The 23,519-nt window shown below is 36.2% G+C and overlaps 1 protein-coding gene across 4 annotated transcripts in view; it reads right to left on the bottom strand.

Moving 5' to 3' along the window:
- Positions 1 to 1,340: 1,340 nt before the first annotated feature.
- The window catches only part of LOC139119308 (ras-related protein Rab6), a 47,429-nt gene continuing 25,250 nt past the window's right edge, over positions 1,341 to 23,519 (bottom strand). Inside the window, exons 3-7 of one of the 4 annotated variants that reach the window (XM_070683058.1) lie at positions 13,397 to 13,556; positions 10,307 to 10,418; positions 8,735 to 8,828; positions 7,695 to 7,764; positions 1,341 to 4,953 (exon numbers count right to left, since the gene is read on the bottom strand). In XM_070683058.1, the coding sequence (XP_070539159.1) occupies positions 4,886 to 4,953; positions 7,695 to 7,764; positions 8,735 to 8,828; positions 10,307 to 10,418; positions 13,397 to 13,556 (504 nt within the window). In that variant the 3' untranslated portion in view covers positions 1,341 to 4,885. Of the gene's footprint in view, positions 4,954 to 7,694; positions 7,765 to 8,537; positions 8,632 to 8,734; positions 8,829 to 10,306; positions 10,419 to 13,396; positions 13,557 to 23,519 lie in introns of all 4 variants that reach the window. The other 3 variants (XM_070683059.1, XM_070683056.1, XM_070683057.1) reach the window with 3 other exon arrangements.

Raw genomic sequence — 23,519 nt, 5'->3', positions numbered from 1 at the left:
ACTGGATACACTCAGAAATTACATCACTGTATTCATTCCTTTAATACCAGACCTGATGATACACCCCTGATATCTGACCAATTTTACAGGTCCTGTAACAGATGTTATTTCTGAGGGACCATTACAGGTACTGATTAGACCCTGCTAAAGGCATGTACCGAATCTGTTTTCTTGCTGTTAAACTTTTGGAATTCAAAGTAAACACGTTTGTGTTTGATTTCTCAGAATATGAGTTTCATGAAAACTTGATTGTTTGTCGTAATATATTATTTGTCAATTATCTGCTGAAATAGGCTTATTCCAATAAATTTCAAGATTGTGCTTCTTTGGGACTTCAAACTTGTGTCAAAGTCATGTACTGAAACTGTCTCTAGGTATAATACCGGTATTGTTTGAAACTGCTCATCATGTTTACACATTTCCTTTGTACATTTTGATGGTTAATCTTATGCAGACTGTATTCAAACACTTATTCAAATACTACCATTTGAGTGTCAACTTTTTAAGAGGATAAACTTGAGAAACCAAGCTCATTTGATTAAAAATTTGCAAAGAAAGTTCCGTGGGCGACTTTTTATTTATACCTGTTCTAATTGTGATAATAATCAGACCTTATAATTTGATCACACACACACACGAATATATATATATATATATATATATATATATATATATATATATATATATATATATATATATATATATATATATATATATATATATATTAGATCACATTTTTAGAATCATATTGTGTTACAAGACTAAGCATATATTTTATTTAAGAGGGTTCTGTTTTGGGCTTGCCAAATGAAATGTGTTTTATTTGTGATGATAGCCACACTATTAACACCAACGTACCAACATATGTTTTCAAAGACTTTTGTTCATAGACTTTTCCAGTTGCATTTACATTGCCTATCACGTGATAAAAGATGGCAGTTTTTTGTGATGTAGGCCATACTAGAATATCATGAGGTCAGTATCAAATATTTTCTGTGTCAAATACGACAAATCAGTATTGGTGGCTTGCTTTTACAACTGTCATTCTGTTACAGAATGTTTCCATGGTTTCCATCAAGTCTAAATTTGCATATTGTATAGCAACCAATTTGAAAGAAAGTCACTCATGTTAATGGTCTTATTTTGTGAGGAAAGGGATTAGTCTTTTACACATTCTCTTTTGTGTTGTTTCTGAAATGCAAATATTGCTTAAGTTTTTGTAGATTTGGGAGGGGGGAAATGGACTGGACCACTGCTGAAATCGACCACACTGCCTTCTGGTTGATACAAGGCATTTCACATAAGATACAGTCAAAAAGAACAAAATTACGACTGATATATACAGTACACATTTTTAATAGATAGTGATTTATTCTCAGGAACTATACACACAGTAATTTGACCATACTTGACATTTGGATTGCCATCTTGCACATATTCATATGAGTTCAATAAAGAAATACATGTACATACATTAAATATACAGGTTAAGGGCCCATTACTTCTCCATAGGAAAAAACATATGGAAATGAAACCTCATGAGAATTTTCTTCTGTGCTTGGCAAAATACAAGATTTTGGATTTTCGAAACAAAATATGCTTCATGCAAATTTAGGAGCTTTTATCAGTTAGGAGAAACCTTGTTCACACATGCATGGCAGTTAAAATATGCAAATCATATGCAGTCTTTGCTCATTTGCATATTAAATCATTTCTGCACCTGCATACACATCCAATTAGATTCTAAGGTCTCCCAGTCTTGCTTTTGAACATCACTAGTACTTTTATCTGTATGCAGCAACAAATAGATCCCTTTTCAAGTACATTCAAATACTCATAGTGATTTTTTGTGAACACTATGATGCAATATATCTGTTCATAGTGATGGGTACAGAAAAACATAATTCCTTGTTAAGACTGCCCTTGACTGGCATCTTTGAGAACAAAGACTAAATTCTCCTGACGTCCATTTCCAATTTGATTGATTTTTTTCAAATATCTACTTAAGAAATTCAAAATCGCAGCCATGCAAAGATCACCATCTGATACAAATCAAATCAAGGTGAAAAATATAAATATTGATTGAAGAAAGAGTAAACAATGTCCCTTAAAACTTATCAGGCCCTTAACAGCACCAATAGTAGTAGTTGTTTCGCTAAGTATTAGTAAAATCTCTAGTGGTTTCAGGATTTTAGGTAAGTCACCGATCTGTTTACAATCAAGTGCTGATGATTATTTTTTGAATTATTGAGAAACAGCTGACACCGTTTTACCACCATTGCTTTTCCCCCAATCCGGGATGTTCTCACTTTCCCCAGATCCAGGATATTCTGAAAAGACAATCTGAAGACTGATCGGCTTACCTGGAGAACACTGGGCCTCATATCTATGATGAAAACAATGATATTTTCTTAGGGGGCCTTCCAGTTGCCTTTTAGAGCTAAAGGACCCCCTAGACTTCTGTTGATTTGTAAAAAAAAAAATTTCGTGCTGGTCCAGGCTTTTTTCAGTCACGCTGGCTGGTCAGTGTTCACAAGAACATTTCTCTGCATTTCACAATCTCAACCATATCTATCTGGTAGTTCTTGGTGCATTGAATGAGAGCTGTGATAAACAGGCTTGTTTGCCATTTAGGATTTGGTTAAAGAGTGAAGTGATGGCACTAACTGGCAAGAGTTCACTCTGCAAGGTTAGAAATATGCATTTGTATTTCACCTTCGCTTCCCTGAAGTGAGATGTGATTGGCTGATAGAAGAACCATGAGCACTTGATTTTTAGACAGGATGGGTGCATGTTAGAGAGGGCAACTAATTATCAAAAGTTTGATAAGCAAAAGTTCATTAAGGAAAAGTACATCTTTGCATGTTTTCAAATCTTAACTAAGTTTTCTAAGGCAAAATTCTTTTGCAATAGGAAGTGAATGAAAAAGATAAAAGAGCCAGTAAACCCCTACATGTCTACATTACAACTTTCAGTTTTTCTTGACGGCGGGAGTATTAAGATGACTCCGCCCAGAACCTTGCTGGTCAAGCTCAAAAATAATTTTGATATTAACTACATTCATGCACTTTTTGAAGGCTAGATGTGTTGATTCACTGACAACTCACATTTCAGACCCACCACCTATGACCTCCAACCCAAGTGACCTTTGACCCTGCCCCTTTTTTTTATTTGATCCTGTGAGACTTAAGTAAGTCACACAGGTAATCTCCAACCTGTGAATTTTCAAACAATGTCTGTCCCTCTTGGCAGAAAGCTCAAACAACTGTAAATACACATTGTTAAATTTCCTTTTTCATCACAGAAATTCAGATTTGAGAGAATTAATCATATCAAGTTGATGCTCTACTTGGAATGTTAGCATTTCAGATTTTAAAACAATACATTGTGAGAGCTTATATGCACGAGGGCATGGACTCCCTGGTCTTACCTCAAATAAAAAAAACAAATCTCTACAAACAAACAGCTGGCAAAGTCTAGCTAAACTGGTAGCAGAGATCAAAATGCACTAATAAAAACTCAGAACAAAACAAAATTGTGAACTTTTGCGCTATAACGCTTAGTGGGTCAGTTCGAATTGTTGAGAATATAACTTTGTAAAATCTTGTCATCACCAAATAAGTACCAGTACACCTATACATCTAGTCATCTACATAACAATACCGGCTAATCTACATAATAATTGGTGCTAATTTAAATATCAATTGACTACCCATTTTTACCAGTCACATCTACAGTGCTAGTTAAATATTACAACTTGCCTGATGCAAATTTTACACAAAAGTATTTTTACAAAAAAAATCTTTGAAATAGTCTCCCTTGGTCTTAGGATCTTTTTTTGAATCATATTGCATATTTATATTCATATTACCTTGAACACACAAAATTACAAAGCTGGCTGAAACGCGCCACAAATTACACTAAAATTTTCTCATTAAGACCAAAATTGTCAAGACTTGCCCTGCTTTTTCCCCGTCCCCTGATAAAAATACTCTTTGCAGAGACCAAACTTGTGCCGAGCAAAAAATCTCTCATTTTTTTTTTTGGTTTCTGGTTTTCTTGTACATGTCTTAAAGCTCCTAAAATAAAACTGGAAAAAGTTGTAATGATATGGAAGACAGATTGATGAATTCCGAAGTAAAGTAAAAAAAGGGAAAAATCCCAGAGAAATAATGTACATACTCAATTGCGCCTGAAAATACATGAGAAATTAGGTAAACTCCTTGAAAGAATTCTAAACTACAAATAGAATGCAAAGAACTACAGAGAAGGGCACAAGGTTTATCTCTGCAGGGCATATCGAAGACAACCTTCCACCCCTTCCGTGGAGCATACAAATGGAACAGTCCACTACAGGCATGTACACGTGTGTGGACGTCTGATGTCTGTGCGTAGGGGTGGTGGGGGGAGATCGGAATGCCTTGCTAGAGACTACAAACTGATCAGCCAAACTTGCTTTAGCAGGTTGAGCAACTGCTTTCCTGTTGCTGTGGTTCTGGCAACTTTTCTAGTTTTATAGGCGTCTCAAATACTGGGAGAGATGTGAACGTTAAGGAAAGCTCTGGCACCAGAATTTTTGGCAACGTACTGACTGACATCTATAGAGAGAGAAAGCTACAAATGTGTAATTCCAGTCACCATGGAAACAGAACTGTACAACTACACCACTGCGATATTTTTTTCTTGATACTATGAAAGTAATCTCATTGTCACCGGAATAGTACTAACAAGCCCAAATGGTAGTCTTTTTTGATTTGTTTTCCTTTTTTTTCTTTGAAGAGCAACATTATTGGAGATAAGACACAATGAACAGCAAACAGGCTGTCTTTCATTTGCTACTGACTGATCACATGACCGATCAATTGACCAATCAGGGCACCTATTCTTAGCAGGCACAACCACCCTCTTGTTGCTGTGGTTCTTGTGGCGTATCTTTCAGTTTTACTTCGATCACTGAAGGAGAAATTCTGTTAAGGAAATTTTCAAGAAACATGGCTGCGAACTTAAAAAAAAAAAAGGTAGTCGGGTACTAGCTCACACAACATAAAACAAACACAAGTACAGCAGGTATTCGAACTGAGCATGCCTGAACTTGAACATCACTGATACTACACAATATACAAACAAACAAACAAATGGACAATTTAGTCATGCAAACAGAAGAAAATGAGAAAGAATTTGAGCAAAGTCGAAAGAAAAAGAAAATAAAGGCAGAAAAAGCTAAGGTAAAGAAAGGAACTTAGTTAGTTAATGGTGCAAACAAGGGAACAATGATAGGCACTTATAAGCAAATTAAAATAGAAAGAAAGAAGAGCAGCCTGTTATCTTAAAAAATTAAACCGATAATTTTTTTATACCTTATTTGTTTGCCTTTCCAATTTCTTAAAAGAAAACTAAGACAGGTTTCTGAGTTGGAATGTCTTGAAGGGTGTTTGAGATTTTTTGTGATGTCAGTGGGTTTGGTTTAGAGTGTGTGACAGTTCACCGGAGTTGAAAATGTTAGTGACAAAGGGAGAGAAAAAATGAAAGAAAGACCACTTCGCAATTTTTGTTGATGTGAAGGAGGAACGAGAGCCCACACAGAGACCGTCACCAAAACTTTTACAGACTGTCTGTCCCGATGACTGGAAAATAAAGATCGAAAAAAAAGAAGAAAAAGAAATAATGATTGAGCACCATTTAAAACCATAAAATAATACACATATGACTTTCCCAAATGAACAGATTTTTGTCAAATCTTTTTCTGAAAAAAAATTACATGAGGCTGCAACATGCACCGTGCTGTATTTTAAAACCTGTTATTATCACACATCTATTGAAAAGCTGGACAAGTATTGTGTCATCTGAGTGTGCAAAATACAAATAATTCTGCTTTTGAGATGTGTTGATCATAAGTATTCACGTGGTTGCATACCCTTTTCCAACCTCTCGTCTTTCATTTAAGGTAGAATGCGCCTCGGGGACAGATATTTGGACTCTTAAACTTTTACAATTTTTTTCTAATCTACCACTTGTGGGGTTCATTTTAAAGCTCTTGGTGTAAGAAACATTTTTCCTGTTTTAGTTTTTCGAAAATCGGAAATTTTATTTTTCTCCATAGAGTTAACACAGGGATGGCAGCCATTTTGAATTTCAAATACCGGTAAATCTTGGGTAATTTGTTTCTCTAGTACCAAAATTTGCATGGTGACCCCTGATTTTTATTCTTGTAGAAAGAGAATGGTTGAAAGATTCCTTGAGGATAGTTTGAGCAAAAGTTTATGTCTTCCACTTTCAAGGCGCATACTACCTTAATAATATACTTAGCCTTACACTAACTCCTTCAAGATTGCCGTACACACTTTCACAACTTACATATTTCTGAACTCACACTCATTCATATGAAGCCATGCAGAGTATTTTACACCAGTGTATGAAAATGTGACACCACTAACCTCTCTACGATGGGAAACAAGCTGCCAGTCTGTGAGGCACTGTTCACATTCAAACATACCATCAAGTCCAGGGGATCTCTGCAAACCTGAAACTCCAGCAGTTGTGCTGTGACATTTTTTAAAACATGTGCAATGCCCCCCTCCTTCCCTAGCCAAATGAAAGAACACACACAATAAAGTAAGCAGCTTCAAGTCCAAAGTCATCTGTGAAAGCAGGGTGTAGCAACGGGGATCATGAAATTCATAGTGATGTCACATATCAGCTTGACAGAGCTCTGAAGTTCAATACCACTGAAACTATTCTTCGTACAAATTAGACAGCGCTGTCTTCTATTTGACTACTTCAGAAATTCTCTTGTCTGGCAAACACATGACAGGATGTAATCTTGCATTTCTGACCCTGACAGTTTTAGCTGGTAAATTTTCAACAGACTTCGTAAGCTGGGGTGTCTTCCACCCTCTGTATGCTGCGGTTGCAGTCCACATTCCCTAAGGGGTTTTTGCTGATAATGCGCTTGATGAAATCATAATTTTTGGGGAGGGAGATGAGAGCATTTGCCCATTTTGAGTAGCACAGTTTGACTGGAATGTTGCACAGATTACCATGGAATGCTGCTTTTATTGAAGTTCACCTTTGTAGGATTTGTGACATTTTTAGCACAATTTTCCTTTTCTGTATGCTTTAATGGTTGATTGAATTGAAACTACACTGAACGATAATGAAGGCATGACATTCAAATCTTTACGAGAACTTGTTGGTGAGTTATGACTAAATTCTACATTTTTTCTCTGACTACAGAATTACCGCTCTGAAGAATGAATCACTAGATCTAACATATATCCTGATTGTTTCAAAATTATCCCTCTCCCAATTTGCCAGTTAATGGTCCAAGCACACTGGTGGGTGGGAAGATGATGTGAGGGAGACGGTGATGTTAACCTGACACAAGTTGTAACCTGGCTATAGGTAATTGGACAGTGGATTTGGTAAATGTATGGCAAACTTTTTATATAAAGAATTATGGATGTAAGTAATCTATCAAAATCTATTTTTTTAGAGAACTGCTGCTAGGCATAATATGTGACACACTACTTCCAAACGTCCTCCAGACACACGTAACAACAGTATCCATCTGTGTATGCTGCTTAAAAGTATATAAACCCAAAGACTTGCCATGAAAAAATACCTAAGCAATCACGCATACACATACACACACAATGAATATAAGCATTGTGTCTGCCGTAGCATTGAAAGGATACTATCTGGGTCTTTGTTCTTCTGTTCTTGACTCTCCATGCCAGGCAGTGCTGCTGCCACACGACGGAATAACTGAAGACGACACAAACAGGAAAAATAAACTCAAAATGTCAGGAAATGAATCACCTTGAAATACTTAATTGTGTAACACCTGTTTCCCTTTCTAACCAATACTCCTTCCTGATAGGAAATCTTACTTATTCAAAGATTGTATATGAGAAAGGATCATACAAGGAATCTCCCTGCCAATATTTTTTCAACAAAAACTTGGTGTTTTGCCTGTTCATCTTTGCTGACATTAGCATAATCAAAGCACTGTTGAGAATAGCTGATTTCCTCTTAGTATTGGCCCCCTATGACATACATAAATTAATCAAGACACAATGTTTTCAAGGAACAACAGTCATCATCAAATACCGGGTATATTACTTTGTGGTTCTTGCAAGCAATTTTTGATAGCAATATATGGCATTATTGAGTTCTCAAACATCAAAAGCCAGCCTGGACAAAGCAAAATCATACAAACTTCCCTCCCCATCTAGATCATACTGGGGCATTGATGACACAATAATACATACAGTCATTTCCATCTGTGCATGTATGTGCACATGTCTAGCCACACTATTCATGAAAATAAGATTGGCCCCAACTGTGGTGATGAAAGCATTAATTATACTTGCTCCCCCATTGATAGTTTCATCCCCACATTTCATGCACACCTATTGTTTTCTATGGCAAAGCTGGGCTTCTAAATAAGCACATGGGGTGATAGGATGGACAAGATGACCATAGGTGACAATTTCCATCGATGCTCTCATTAGCTGTGATCTTTCTCTGTGGCTTACCTGTTTGACGTTGTATCCTGTCTTAGCGCTGGTTTCAATGTGCATGACATTGAGTTCCTTTGCCTTGCGCTCTCCCTCATCAATAGAAACTTGTCTACAAACATCATGACAGCCCAAGACAGCAAAGATTGAAAACGAGAAAAGAGAAAAGGCAAAACCAACACCGTAAGATTTCCCCAAAACATAATCCATCATACCTGTTTGACATTGTATCCTGACTTTGCACTTGTTTCAATGTGCATGACATTAAGTTCACGGGCCTTGCGTTCACCATCGTCGATGGACACTTGTCTGATGGCAGGGTTGGATGAGGCAGGTGGGTGGGTAGGTGGGTTGGTGGATGGATGGGTGGAGTGGTTGATTGACAGGAAAATGTGAACATGATGGAGAGAGGGAAAAACAATGCCATTACAAATTATATGAAATTAAATAGAAAGTAAATGTGCTAAAATAACATCATAAAGACATGGATATTTTACTAGTGCAATTGAAATTAACATGTACATGAAACACAACAAAATATACGAGATGAAAATTTACATAAAACACATCGAAATGAAGCCTAAGTTGTCTTGATAAACTCAAAATGATTGAGAAAAGTGTGACAATTACAGATATGATTTTGGAACTGTTTAAACATAACTAGGTTCATTAACCGTATATGATCTCGATAAAATACTCAATGCAACATGTGACAGCAATTATCATACAATGTCAAGTGACTGTGTGTCAAGGTCAGACATGCAAATCCAGATAACACCTTTGATGTGTGAACTTTTTCTCTCAACATCCTTGCTCAAAGTCTAAGTGAAGTTTTACAAAAGTGCATGTAGATGGGGTTGTCTTTGATCAGCTATTGGCATCCTATGGAAGTGATTAACCTATGGACAGTGGTAGTTTCATCCAGCTGTGGAAAAGTGAAATTACCAGTGGCTCTATGAGAGTAGCAGGCTTGGACATAACCCTTTCACCATCATGGTTTGGCCCAAACTGATCATTATCAGTGGTGATTGTGGACCTGTTCACAGGGAATTGGGGGTGATCAGGTTAAAAGAGATGCTCTAAGCTCTAACATCCCATTTCAAGCTTTTTCATTCCAATACTGCAAATGCAATGGCGTGGTTTAAACAACTTGCATTCATAGTGTTGAGCTCACGGTGCAGATCTGAAGTACGGTACATATATGGTCATTTTTGGCCTACAACTTGTGATGGCTCATTTTGAAGCGCATGGAGAAAATAAAGTTTTTGTATGCTCATTTTCTGTGAATATCAAAAATGTTAATGTTTTCTCATAGAGTTAATACAGGGATGGCGGCCATTTTGAATTTCATTCTCGCTCATTACTCTATTTAATCACTTATAACTATTGCAAGTCCTAACTGGGCCGGCCCCATTGGGAGAGTCACTGAACATTTAGATCTTTACTGCATCTATAATGTCTCCGAAGGGACAGACATGACACTTGTTATTAAACCCATGTACTTCCAAGTCACTGGGATACATGTACATGCATTTGAATTGCTGTCAAAGTCTATGAGTCAAGCAAACTGTACTTTGCCATCTTTACGTTTGACACATACACAAGTGACGTTCAGTCTTTAAAACGGCCGGGTGAACTGTACTTTTCTTTTCACTCTAGCTTGACACACACATGCACATAGAATATTTGTGTATTTTTTAACCATGCAGAGCAGATATTCAAAAGTGTTTTCACATTCTTAGATGATCTGATGGAAACATTTTAATCCAATGTTTGGAAAGACTCACCTTTTGTCGGCTAAATCAGTTTTGTTTCCTACTAACATAATTATAACATCACTACCTCTTTCAGTTCGTACGTCATCAATCCATTTGGATGTCTGGTGGAAAGAGTTAGCATCTGGAAGAGAGCAAGTAAAAAACAGGATGTTTGTAATTCCTACATGATGAATTTACCTGAAACTGTACATGTACGTTATAAGACTTGTTGAATCTGATTTCTTCCAGGAAATGTCAAAGATGTTGTGATGAAGACAATGAAAAGGTCAAGGTGTCATCCACAAGTGGCTGCCAGTGTCTGTGCTTCCATCCTGTATCAACCATAGGCAGACTTTACGTTCTAACCAATGCAATTTCGAGGAGCATGTCATCTCGTGTCGCGAATGGCATTCTACGTCTTCTTTGCCATTAATTGTAATATCGGCGAAATGAAGGCAAAATTGACAGAATATCAACTAAGTTTTATAAAAAACGTTATCCAAAAATATAGAAACTGTACTCTGTACTAAATTCTGAATAAAGTAACAAAATATAGAATACACAACAAAATTCCATGTATGCTTGTATTTACTATTCTTATTAAATGTCATTCACACATCAAGTGAAAATACAGTACACAAATTGCAAAGAATCAGAATTCAAGGGCGATACAGTATTGTTAACTTATTATCAGTGAAAGTAACTTGTTTCAAAAAAACCAAAAAAACTATAAAATACAAAAACTACGAAAAAAGTAATGCTGAAAACGTCTTTTCCTAATCTACTGATATCCTATTCTATTCAATTCTGCCATCTCATCCCTGAGTCCCTTATCTATAGCATCCGTGCAGCCCTTCTATGTACTAGCCTGCCTACCGAGCGGTATATGTTCTGGTAATGACCAAACACAGCATTTCGTATCTTGTTCAAACGTCTCCGGCTTAAGGCTGTTTTTGGGGTGTTCGTCTTACAGTGATTTTTTCCTGAGCAATTTTTGCCGTAGCGTTCTTCAGGGCAGGCTGTAAATCAGAAATGCTAAATGCTTTGCAAAATTTTCATTGAGCTGAAGCTTTCAAGACAGTATGACAAATACTGTGGCAGAATGTCGTCTTCACCAGTAATTGGCGGAAAAGCTAATGATAGTTCTGTTGGCTGTTGGAGTCTTGTTTGTGGCATGGGTACTGCTGCACCAGCTGACACTAAACTTTGTACTACACCCTGCGGAACCTGCACCACATTGGCTGGAGTTGTGACTGATTGGATGGTTGGGCGACTTGGGCTCAGTTCAGGCATAAGTGGCAGAGGTGGTATATCGGAAGACTCGTCAGCGTTGGATGTTGATTCGATGGATTGGGTTGAACTTAAACGAGGCTGAAAGTCTCACTTTAGTTGCTCTAGTTCCATTTGTTGGGCCTCGACCTTCTGTTGCAGTATTGGCACCCGACAGCAGTTCTGACAGCATGCGGAAGTGGTGATGTCGGTCTGTGTTTCGCAATTCTGTCACGTTCTGTTTACATGATGACATGCATGATAGCTGATTGACAGTTTAAGGAAGGAGGCGTTTTGGCTGAAACAACTAGTAGCATCTATTTACTTTTATGAAAAACACCTGATGAGAGATATGTACAAAAGTACAATGTACATGTACACCATACATGTTCAGATAACGTCTGCATTATATGTAAGAAATCACCTGTGTACCTTTGAGACCATGATATAATGCCTAACAAAGTGTTGAACCTTGGTTTGGACATATCACTTGACAGAGATAAGTTGTAAACTTCTTCAATAGTGCACATTTTAGTTTTAACCCTTTCACTACCATGGTTTGTCCCTAATCCATTGTAATCAATGATGAGTGTGGACTTGCTCACAGGGAATAAGGGGTGAACAGGTTACGCTGCTGGCACGAATTGTCTGTTTGACACCATTGGTCCATGTACGTATCACTGATGTTACATATTTGATCTCAAGTTACGTGTGGGTGGCAAACATCGCAGGCAGTTTATGCATTGGTCTATTACTGCAAAGATTCAATTATGGCAAATACCCAGGTACGAGAAGAACACTTTTCTTTTTAATTTCCATTATTAGAATTGTAGGCTCTTGGCCATAGTTTTTAAATTAGACATTGATTCTTGTATAAATATTAACAATTGACACTCAGCGTATGATTTCAAGATCAGTGGTGAAACGCTACGCACCACACCATTTATCAAGGCAATTAGCTTAGGCCTGGAAAAGACCAGGAAATTGCCAATTCTGAAAGTTGAACAGGTTTAAATTGAGCCTCAGCAGGAGGTGGAAACATTCAAAGGCAACAAACGGAAATATAAATGGTCTACTTGATTCAGTTGATGTGGGATATTTCACACAAAATTCTGAAGAATGAGGTTTTCTTGTGAAGAGTAATGAAGTGTTTGAGGGAGATCTCATCACTATAACGCCCATAAAGGCGTACTGCAACCTGCCAGAAATGGCATGATTTCATTCACATGTCCAAAAGTACATGTACATGTATACAGTATGTATACAGTATGTATACAGTATGTGTGTATATACACAATGTGCGAATTTCTGAATGTGAGTACGTAGCCTTTATCCCACCAGGCCTATCCCTTCCCCATTTGTAGAGACAGGAAGAAGCAGTCTTGAGTTGAAACATGAGTATTTTCACTGACACTGTACTTGGCACAGTATGGTGTAACAGGTTTGGTCAGTGAAAATCATGTGTACCATACACTATCTGTTTTCCTAAGCCTTAAAATGTTCAAGTATTTGTAAAAATGCAACACATACATGTAGAACATGTTGTGTCTCGCTGATTTTAACCAATCTGACCTGATAGTGACGTATGAATGTGGCAGGAGTAACGCATCTACATGTATAATGTATTCTATGAGCTCACACAAATGTACAAATTCATCTCAAAACAGTCTTGAGGCAAGACTATGCGGTGTCTGGGAAGCTTTTAGCCAATTGATTGGCTGAAACTCATTGTTTGTATTGAATTATTTCCAAACAGCCAATCAGGTAGAAAATAGCTTGTTCAAGACTCCTTAAGTTGCTGTAAATAATTAGAATAAACCAATCAGATGGGAGACGGTGAGAGGTTCTTACTTGTGATATCATAGACAACCACTGCTACCGTTGAATCTCTGATATAACTAGGAATTAGACTGCGAAATCGTTCTTGTCCCGCTGTATCCCAAAGTTGTAGGCGCACCGTTCGATCTTCTAGGTACATCGTCTTTGAAAGGAAATCTATACCAATTGTTGCCTGTAAAGCAAAACGAGAGAGAATTTGAAAATAATTGCTGAGTGGTTTTACTTGTAATAGTTGCATGAATGTATAAATAAGCAAACAAGTAAACAAAAACACAATGTAAACAAATAAACAAGTAGAAATAAACAACTGAATAAAATAAATAAGTATGTAAATAAATAAGTAAATAACATGTTAGTATCACAATACATAGAAAAGCACAGATCAATATTGTTTTTGAACCTTTTAATTTTAATAACCCTGGAAAGTACATGAAATTATTATCAATGAATTCTGGGGCATGGTTGGGGTTCATTTGTTAGGGTAGAGTTCTGTGGTTGAAAATATGGGTGGATATCTTTGTTTTCATTGTCAATACTGTACATGACTGGTAGTTTTTGTCATGGAATTGAAATACTGACCACTGGAAAGTTTGGTTACCAATAACAGTTTTGATATTACTTCAATTTATCTGTGGTTTCTCTGAGTAAATATCTGTTTGTTTTTGTTTGCATCCCTGAGATGCATCATAGTGGCTTGGAAATTGAACAATATTGCCACTGTCAGTATTGAATGATTAAAGTCTACAAGTAAGGTGTACAGTATAATTCTTACACCGAGGTTCAAGGAGGCAAGTTCAAGATTGTTGGTTCATTGCTTGGGAGCCGCACTAACCCATAACATGAATTTTGCGTCCAAGGACTCTCTATAACCTTGAGGTACAGAGTCTATGGTAAAGCGCAGCTTAAGAAGGTCACAGAATCTTGCACGATTTCTTGGATGCCAAGGTTATGGGGCGCTGAAAAACACTGGGCAGGAATAAGACTTGTAGTCAAGTCACAATTCAAGGTGAAGTACAGAGGAACATCAGGAGAGTACCACAACTGGTGTGAGCAAACACACTTTACGTCTTGAAGGAAAACAAGGATTGGGGCCCCACTACTTTTCTGAAACACTTTCTCACTTGCACTGATTTGTCGTTTCCTGCCATACATGAACACCCTTGCTTGACGTAGGTGTTTCTATGTCATTGATGACTTTGGGTGACGTTTAAAAGACTTCAATTTACTGATTGAGAGATACTAACAGGCCAGTCTTGTAAAACACGTACTGCTAGTAGTGTGTGGGATTTCTGACATTTTCATTATTTGTCATGACTAACATCCTTGTCCCAGTCAATGAACTGCTCTAGTGACACAAGCTGCTATCTGACTTGAGAAATCATTTTTTTTTCTTATCCAGACTTCGGAGTTCCATCTGTTAGTTGAAGATGTTGAAATCATATGTGGATAATTAATTTATTGATGTTTAAGTCTTTCACCCCCTATTTTCCTGTACATGAACTCATCCATCCATTTGAACACAATGGGAATGTACCAACAATTTGGTGCTGACAGGGCAAATCAGATCTGAGAGATTTTCTCTTCTTTGATTCTCTCAAATTTGCAAAGCTTGTTTTGGGATTTGTCACAATTTACCCTTGTTTCCTTGAAAATAATATATCTATATTATAAACTGTAGCTAAACAGACCCAACTAGAGGATGACCACTTTCTGTCTGAGATTGCGACTGTATATTTGCAGAATAATATCACTGAACTGCGAGATGATCATCTTGCTGAGAAAAGATATTAATAAATTATGCCAGAGCACTGTGATAGTTTTCTAGAAAGGAAATAAAATTTCACTACACCCACTAGCATATAATTATCCATGCTTTGTTTTTCTGTCAACTTAATATGCAGAGGACTTTTTAATAGAATTGACTTGCCTAAGAAGATATAACGACATTTGCTGAATTTTAATTTGCACAAAATAAGTCTGTTTTTCTGAAAGGTAGGAACTTTGTGCAAACCATGAATTTCAAAAAAAAAAAGAAAATTGGTGATAAGATAAATCATAATACTGACAGAAAATCTGCTTCACAATGCAAATTTCAGGCTTTTTATTCATATTTACAGTATATATCGCTAAAAAATTTTTTTCTAAAATCATACATTTCAGTTTCATGTCTATCATTCAAATGGTTTTGCAGAAAACTTCACGTACATTACTGAGATAATGAAATGCAATTGACGGAATATGCATAACATGTACTTTTGTAAAACTCTAAATCATTGAGTCAGTCAGGCAAAAATGCCTTTGCCATAACACCCATTATGTCATATTCATGGTACCAACACATCAAAATGGTTTCTCCTTGAGGTTGTCGAAACCTAAATACGCCAATACTTGCAAATTGACTCAATAAAATGAGATGAACTCTGTGAATACGGTTAGCCAGTGCCTGTTAGCTTAGCTATCAAGCTTGAGTGGATATTGCTACACATGACACGGATAGGTGACTGCTCTCTCTTGATTGTATTGTACATTCATTTCTTGTCAATTAACGATACAGAGATCTACACAACAATAAAGGGATACAATCCTAGTCTTTCTAAATTGCTTTGGTTGTTTTTATTTCATTTAAGAAGTTATATATGTTGTCCTGCGTACTGAAGAATGCTGTATTACGAATCATCAGAGCTCTGTGTACACCTTGCGTATTCATATAACATGTAAATATGCTGATGACATAATTTCCAGCATTATGTAATCAAAGCATTCATATATCTACATGTAGGCAGGGAGAAGAGATCTGACCATTAACAATTTAGCTTGTTTTAATGAGCAGAATGTCATGAATAGTTGTTCATCTAAAACAAACCAGAGCTACCGTAACTAATTTGGAAAGATAGCGACTTTGACCAGTGTGTGATTAACGCATGAAAGAATTATCATATTTTATTAATGACAGAAAAGTGGACACACGTTTCACCACACATCCACATCAAAAGAGAACACAATAACTTTATCAGTATTACATTATCATTTTAAAGTTAACAATTTCCTCCCATTTCAAAGTAAATGGGTCCCACTTTTCCATGAAAAGAAACACAATTGTACCAATATTTGGGAATGATACTATTTGCTGAACTTATTCCATCATTCCGATACATACCATATGATTGTTTAGATCTAGGACTAAGGCACAACACATTGTCATGACATTGCTGTCAAATATTTTAAGCTATAAAAATCTTATAAAACATTTTTGAGAAAATTATGTGAACAACTGCATCGAAAAATATGGTTCTGTAAAACTATTTGAAAGGTTTACTATCATTAATGAGTTAAGGACATTTGTCCGGTAAAACACAAATCTACTGCCGGTATGAGGATACGAGAGAGGTTGAGTACACATACATGTACACACTTAGAGCAGACAGCAGCTAACACAAGTCACACTTGTATCACTGAATATTGCTATGTGACCGTATTTCTGTCATTTTACATGTGTTTTATCTGTTATCTGGAAAGTTATCAAATGCAGAAATCCTACATTATTAACAATAACAATGGGATAATCACGGTCTATACACACAAGCTACAGTGTCTTGAGATTTCAGAAATTAGCATGCATGTCTCGCCTACACTGTCTACACATTTCATGTCAGAGTTCATGCAAGAATACGATTATTTGAAAACAGTCCCTGCCTTCAGATGCTCTTACTGCCTGCAGAAGTATCCATTCTAAAAACAAATTATGTCAAAATTACATATATATATATATATATATATATATATATATATATATATATATCTGTACTTTCATATGACAATGTATCATTCTACCTAGTTATTAAAAACATTCAGGTACAGTTCATTTAAGATATATATACGTAGTCATATTATATATATATATATATATATATATATATATATATATATATATATATATATATATATATTATAAATGATAGACACACTGTAATATATATATATATATATATATATATATATACATATACATACATATATAAGATAGACACACTGTAGACAACTTATATATATATATATCCCTCTCCCATTGCCAAGACAGTCAATCAACATACGATGTTTGAATATTATGCACTGCCCTCTATTGACATTTCAATGCTGAAATGAACATCTCAGTTAAATGGTTGAGTGTTATCAGCTATGGCATCCCTTCCATTACCCATGACAGTTTAATACACTGCTACGCCACTTCTGCTCAATCAAACACCCGCAATCTGCCATAATCAGCCACTAAGCCTTATCAATTTTTGTAAATGCTTGTGTGTTTTTTTTCTTTCTGAAACCTCAGATTGGTTGAGTGGATTTACTGGTATGGTACACAAGTATTTTTGGTGCAAAACGTTGTGAGACAGTGCCGGTATGTGCACAGACGTAGACACAATCCACGCATCATTATTTGTAGCAATTTATTCTCACCAATACCTTTTCATATTTTTTACACACCCGTGAAATTACCGTCTTAAATCCTCATTGGAATTCAGACTGGTTTCTTAACCTTTGGGAGTACGTGTGTTTTAAAGTGTGTCCAGGCACACGTAATCCCCGTCGGGGAATTACAAAACATTATTTTTCTGCAGGATTGAGGTTCATTTCGCTCCCTGATAGCATTTTGACATGCAATCTACACTACGCATCACTTGCACAGGTGATGCATTTTCCCACTTTCACCACAATGGCCTGGAAATACTGTGAGTTATTGCTAATACTTAAGAAGAGATCCTTCCTTTAATAATGATGTCACCCTGTGTTACATCATCTCGGATGCAGCACATAAATTTTGCAAGAATCCTTTTGATCTCACGTTACAGTGCACTACATTGCCGGATTCATCTTGTATTCTGTATGTAGAACACCAGTGTATATTGTGAAAGATTAATATGCTATGATCAGCCGTTGATAGTTTCATTTCTTAGAAAATTCTGGCATTTAACGACACATTCTTGTTGGAAAATAAAAATTATATTTACAACAACATTTTTTTTTCACTAAAGCAGACATCTGAATAGACTGGTGATATACAGCATTTTCAAATAGCTGTTGAAACCAATATTCATTTAAAACGAGCGACCTAGCGGCCGATATAGCTCCGCTGTGTTTATGTAGAGAATAACTATTTTAGACACATGTTGATGAAGAAGGTGGAAATTTTTGAAAGCTCAATGCAGTGGCCAGAAAAAAGTGGCAAAAATACACAATTGAAGATGTACATCATACTTTGAATATATCACATCGGATCATCCCTAAGAACATGTCAACCAAAGCTATCTGATGAGTAGTTTTTTGAGAATAAAATTTTCTGACCAAAAATGGCAACAATTGCCCCAAAAACAAAAATTGCAGATTTCATCATAATTTCAAAAGATCAAATTAAGTTCATCAATAGAAACCTGTATACCAAATTTCAAAGCTGTTAGACCAGTACTTTTTGAGAAACACATTTTTTGACCAAAATGGAAAAAATTGCCCCAAAAATTCAAAATTGCAGATTTCATCATAATTTCAATAAATATTATTTAGTTCATCTATAGAAACCTGTAGACCAAATTTCAAAGCTATCAGAAGAGTAGTTTTGGAAATACACATTTTTTGACCAAAAATGGAAAAAATTGCCCCAAAAATACAAAACTGCAGATTTCATCATAATTTCAAAAAATATTATTAAGGTGATCTGTAGGAACCAGTATACTAAATTTCAAAGCTATCAGATGAGTAGTTTTGGAAATACACATTTTTTGACCAAAAATGGAAAAAATTGCCCCAAAAATACAAAATTGCAGATTTCATCATAATTTCAATAAATATCATAAAGTTTATCTGTAGGAACCTGTATACCAAATTTCAAAGCTATCAGATGAGTAATTTTGAAAATACACATTTTTTGACCAAAAATGGCAAAAATTGCCCCAAAAATACAAAATTACAGATTTCATCAGAAATTCAATATATATTACTTAGTTCATCTATAGAAACCTGTATACCAAATTTCAAAACTATCAGAGCAGTACTTTCTGAGAAATACATTTTTTGACCAAAAATGGCAAAAATTGCCTAAAAATGCAAATTTGCATATTTCTGCACAATTTGAACAAATCTCAAATAGATCATCCCTAGGGACATATGTACCAAATATCAAAGCTATCTGACTGGTAGTTTTGAAGAAGAAGATTTTTAAAGATTTTTTTACCAAAAATGGCAAAAATTGCCTTAAAAATACAAATATGCAAATTTCACCACAATTTGAACAAATCTGACTGAAGTCACCCAAAGTAAACTGCATATCAAATTTCAAAGCAATCGGACAAGCGGTTTCAGAGAAGAAGATTTTTTTACCAAAAACACCAAAAAATGCCCCAAAAATTCAAATATGCAAATTTCACCACGATTTGAACAAACTTAGGTGAGGTCACCCCAAGTGAACTGCATATAAAATTTCAAAGCAATTGGACTTGTGGTTTCAGAGGAGAAGGCAATTGTTGACGGACGACGACGGATGACGACGGACGACGACGGAAAATCAACCTATTTGATAAGCTCCGCGTCACTGACAGCGGAGCTAAAAGAAAACTACAATCTAAATAAAATGAAGCCTCTTAGACGTTATGGTAGACTCCTAAAAACATCACTGATCCTACCGTTATGGTAGGTTGTGAAAAAGTCAAACGTGAAATTGCCAAAATTGACTTCTTGAACACATGAAAAACTACAATGTATTTTCTCAACCATTGAAAACTTAGACGAGTGGCCATGAATGAAAATATTGGACAATGACAGAGTTTTCTTGTTTAACAGTGTATGTTGATTTGATAATTCAAAACGCTAATGTCCAACTAATGTCTACACCGGTATCAATCCTGTAACACAATATCTCATTTTTCAACTCATTCCTGACTTGGAAAAGACCATGAATATAAGAAAAAGAGCGAGAATGATTGCATTTTAAAGTATATTAGCAGCTTAGTACACACTGCATTACTTTGTCAGTAAATTGCGCTACTTAGCAACTTACTCCGGTTTCCAGTCATAAATAGTGCAATACCATGGAGAGTATTTGATTTTGAACGAAAAATGAATGATTGCATTGTAGTTCTGTTCACTATTCTCAAAGATTTTTCATACTTGGATCTTGTATTACACGGCCGAACAGGAATATCTCTTTATTGCTGTTAGTGTTCAAAACCTAAAGCTAAAACGCAAACCCTAAAAGTGAAGATATCAAACCTGAACTGTTCACAATCATGATGGATGCTTCCAATTCAAGTAGCAAATTTGTTGGTATAATTATTGATGAGCAAAGTTTTGAAGACTTAAGAAATATTCTAAACAATTTCAGAAACACTGTAAATTTTTTATTGCAAAGATGCTGCTAAATATAAATATCTGTTAGAATTTCAAAAGCACCGTGAAATATTTTACAGAAGGGCAAATATGAAGCAGGCTCAGAGCACAGAAACATGAGCTTGTATGAGTTTGCCTTTTTGTCTTTTTATTTTAAATGACACACCAAATTGAGGATTCAGAGAACTTTATCAGTGTCCATCACTTTTAGACAGATCATTTGCTATTGGTTGAATTTACTTCAATAACACCTTATACACATACACTGTACATATGTAGCAATCATTCAGAGAACATCGTTTTTATGCACCTTGAAAGTGAAAGACTTCAACGTTTGCTCAAACTTTCCTCAATGAAACTTTCAAGCACTGTCTTTCAAACTGAAGAAAAATCAGGAATACCGTGCAAATTTTGGTTCTATGGAAACATATTACCAATTGCTGAAAGTCGAAACGGCAGTTATCTGGGTTATCAAGCTCTAAATGTGGACTGACTGTTGAACTTTCCCTGACAAGACAGGCAGTCAATATAAATTTATTTAGATGTCAACATGAATCCAAATCTTTTGTTAATTTCAACGAAGGTGGAACAGTCGACAGAGCATTGGGAAAATTTTTATCTTTTTAATGTCATGAATAAAATATTAAAGAAATAATGTATGTAGGACACTTGCTGGCAGGCAAATCAAAATCTAATAAGTGTAGACATGAGAGAAGAGTAGACTAGATAAATATCGGTAGTGTGTTGAGCATAAGGAATCTTCAGACAGCTTATTAGAGACTGACACAGAATAGCTCTACTTTGAAGATTGCATGCTATTCATCTAGATCGTCTACATAATAGTGTCTGGGGCAATGACGGTTCATTCACCTCACTGCAGTGCCGTGTTCAGATCTGTTTGAGGCGCGGCAATCGCCAACATGAAAAATGACCAGCTGGATATGTACCTTATTGCATAAAAATGTGCAAATACATGAGCTTTGAACCGACAGACCGTCCTGTCTGCAAGTCACTCAATCATTCTAGTCGGCTCTATTGAGCATTGCCTGAGTAACACACTCTCAATGACATGCGGTACCTAGCAAAAGACAGGAGAGCTCCTTTCCAGGGTGTGTTGACTTGGAAATTTTTGAAGTCAGCGTATCCGGTCATTTATCTGCCATCATAAATATGTAACTCATGAAAAATGATGATAATTTACAAATTAATCAAACAAAATGGATAATTCATTTCCATAACAAACCATTTGGGACAGACATCTATAACTTTTTAAAATTTGTCAAATTTCAACATGATTTGAATTTTTCTTTTACCTATCTTGGATCTGTTAGCTGATTTTTGTCTACCTAGCACAGGGATTACCCTAGCTCAAGAACTGCATGAGATAAAATCCCACATGAAAAAAAACAGTGGGAGAATTTCAAAGTCTGTGGGAACCGGACCTAACTTTCCCTGATGGTTAATTTGCATAACAATACACTCAGTGAGACAGTTTTCGGACGACCTCAGTTTTCAGACATTTAATGACATGCTGTTTGTTATACTCACTTCACTCCGTTTTGATAGCGTTTTACAAGTCATGCTACAGCATATTAAGTCAGGTGACGCTGCCGTCCCGTTTTGGATAGTTTTTGTTTTTGGTAGAAGCTATTTTGGGCGCTACAAACTTGGTGAAGTTAGCCACACCGTACGATACAAGGTGTCGAACACAACATACAGAGACAGCCAGTGTCCGATATCTAAGCGCTATACACGTCAAAATATAGTTGCGTCGTCCATGGATTAAACATAACTAATTATCACGAAATATTTCCATATAGTTTTCTAAACACATTGAAATTGAAAATCGGGGTTCGAAGTTTCAAAATATCAGTATTTAGCCCCTATAATCATATTCCAAATACGACGTCTGATTACTGCGATAGCAGTCCGATTACTACGCACTCAACATGGGTAAAAAATTTGGCAACTTTGATCCCCTAAATGCCACTTCTGTCAGTGTTAACAGTTTGAGGATAAACACAATAAAGTTTCGAAAGGTATGATAATAAGATTTTGTAGTGCTCGTCATTTATGAAACAGCTTTGGGCAAAATTCACTACCCTGTCCAGAGTCACTTGTGAGCTATTCAGCTCTGGGACTATTTGCCCCATAGACGTGTGTACATAAGCAAGTTTTTTCTCGCTTATGTACACACGTCTATGGGGCAAATAGTCCCAGAGCTGAATAGCTCACGAGTGACTGTGCCCTGTCTGAAAACTGTCACACTGAGTGTAGTTATAATCGGAGGCGATCGAATCCATACTTTCTAGTGCGGGAGTAACGGAAGTACAGTAGTCCAGAATAGTGCATTTTCGTTTTTTCTTCGCACTACCACTCGTACTGGACACGAATTCCTTCGAAAGCACCATTTTGAGCGACGACAACACACTGTACATCAGCAATGAACACTTGCTGTATCGACTCCAATGATTTGTCAATGAACGCAAAACTTCCTGTTGGCAACCAATCACAAACGCTGTTTGAAACGGGTAACTCTGCAACAGCTTTTTGTCGCATAATTATAGCGCTCTCTACGGCGACACAGTGAGTGGTTCTGTACTGAAAACCTGCCAAATATTACCGATGAATTTAGATCGCGTAAATGTATCATGTACGTGCCATTTGCATTATCGGCGAGACTTTTTTGCCCAATTGATTTTTCTGGATGCAATTTTTCTGATTTTTGAGCGTAAATATCGCGTTATCGCGCCCCAAAGTGATC

The sequence above is a fragment of the Ptychodera flava genome, chromosome 19 (genome assembly GCF_041260155.1).
Source record: "Ptychodera flava strain L36383 chromosome 19, AS_Pfla_20210202, whole genome shotgun sequence".
NCBI classification, from domain to species: domain Eukaryota; kingdom Metazoa; phylum Hemichordata; class Enteropneusta; family Ptychoderidae; genus Ptychodera; species Ptychodera flava.
This window is presented reverse-complemented; position numbering and strand designations above follow the sequence as displayed.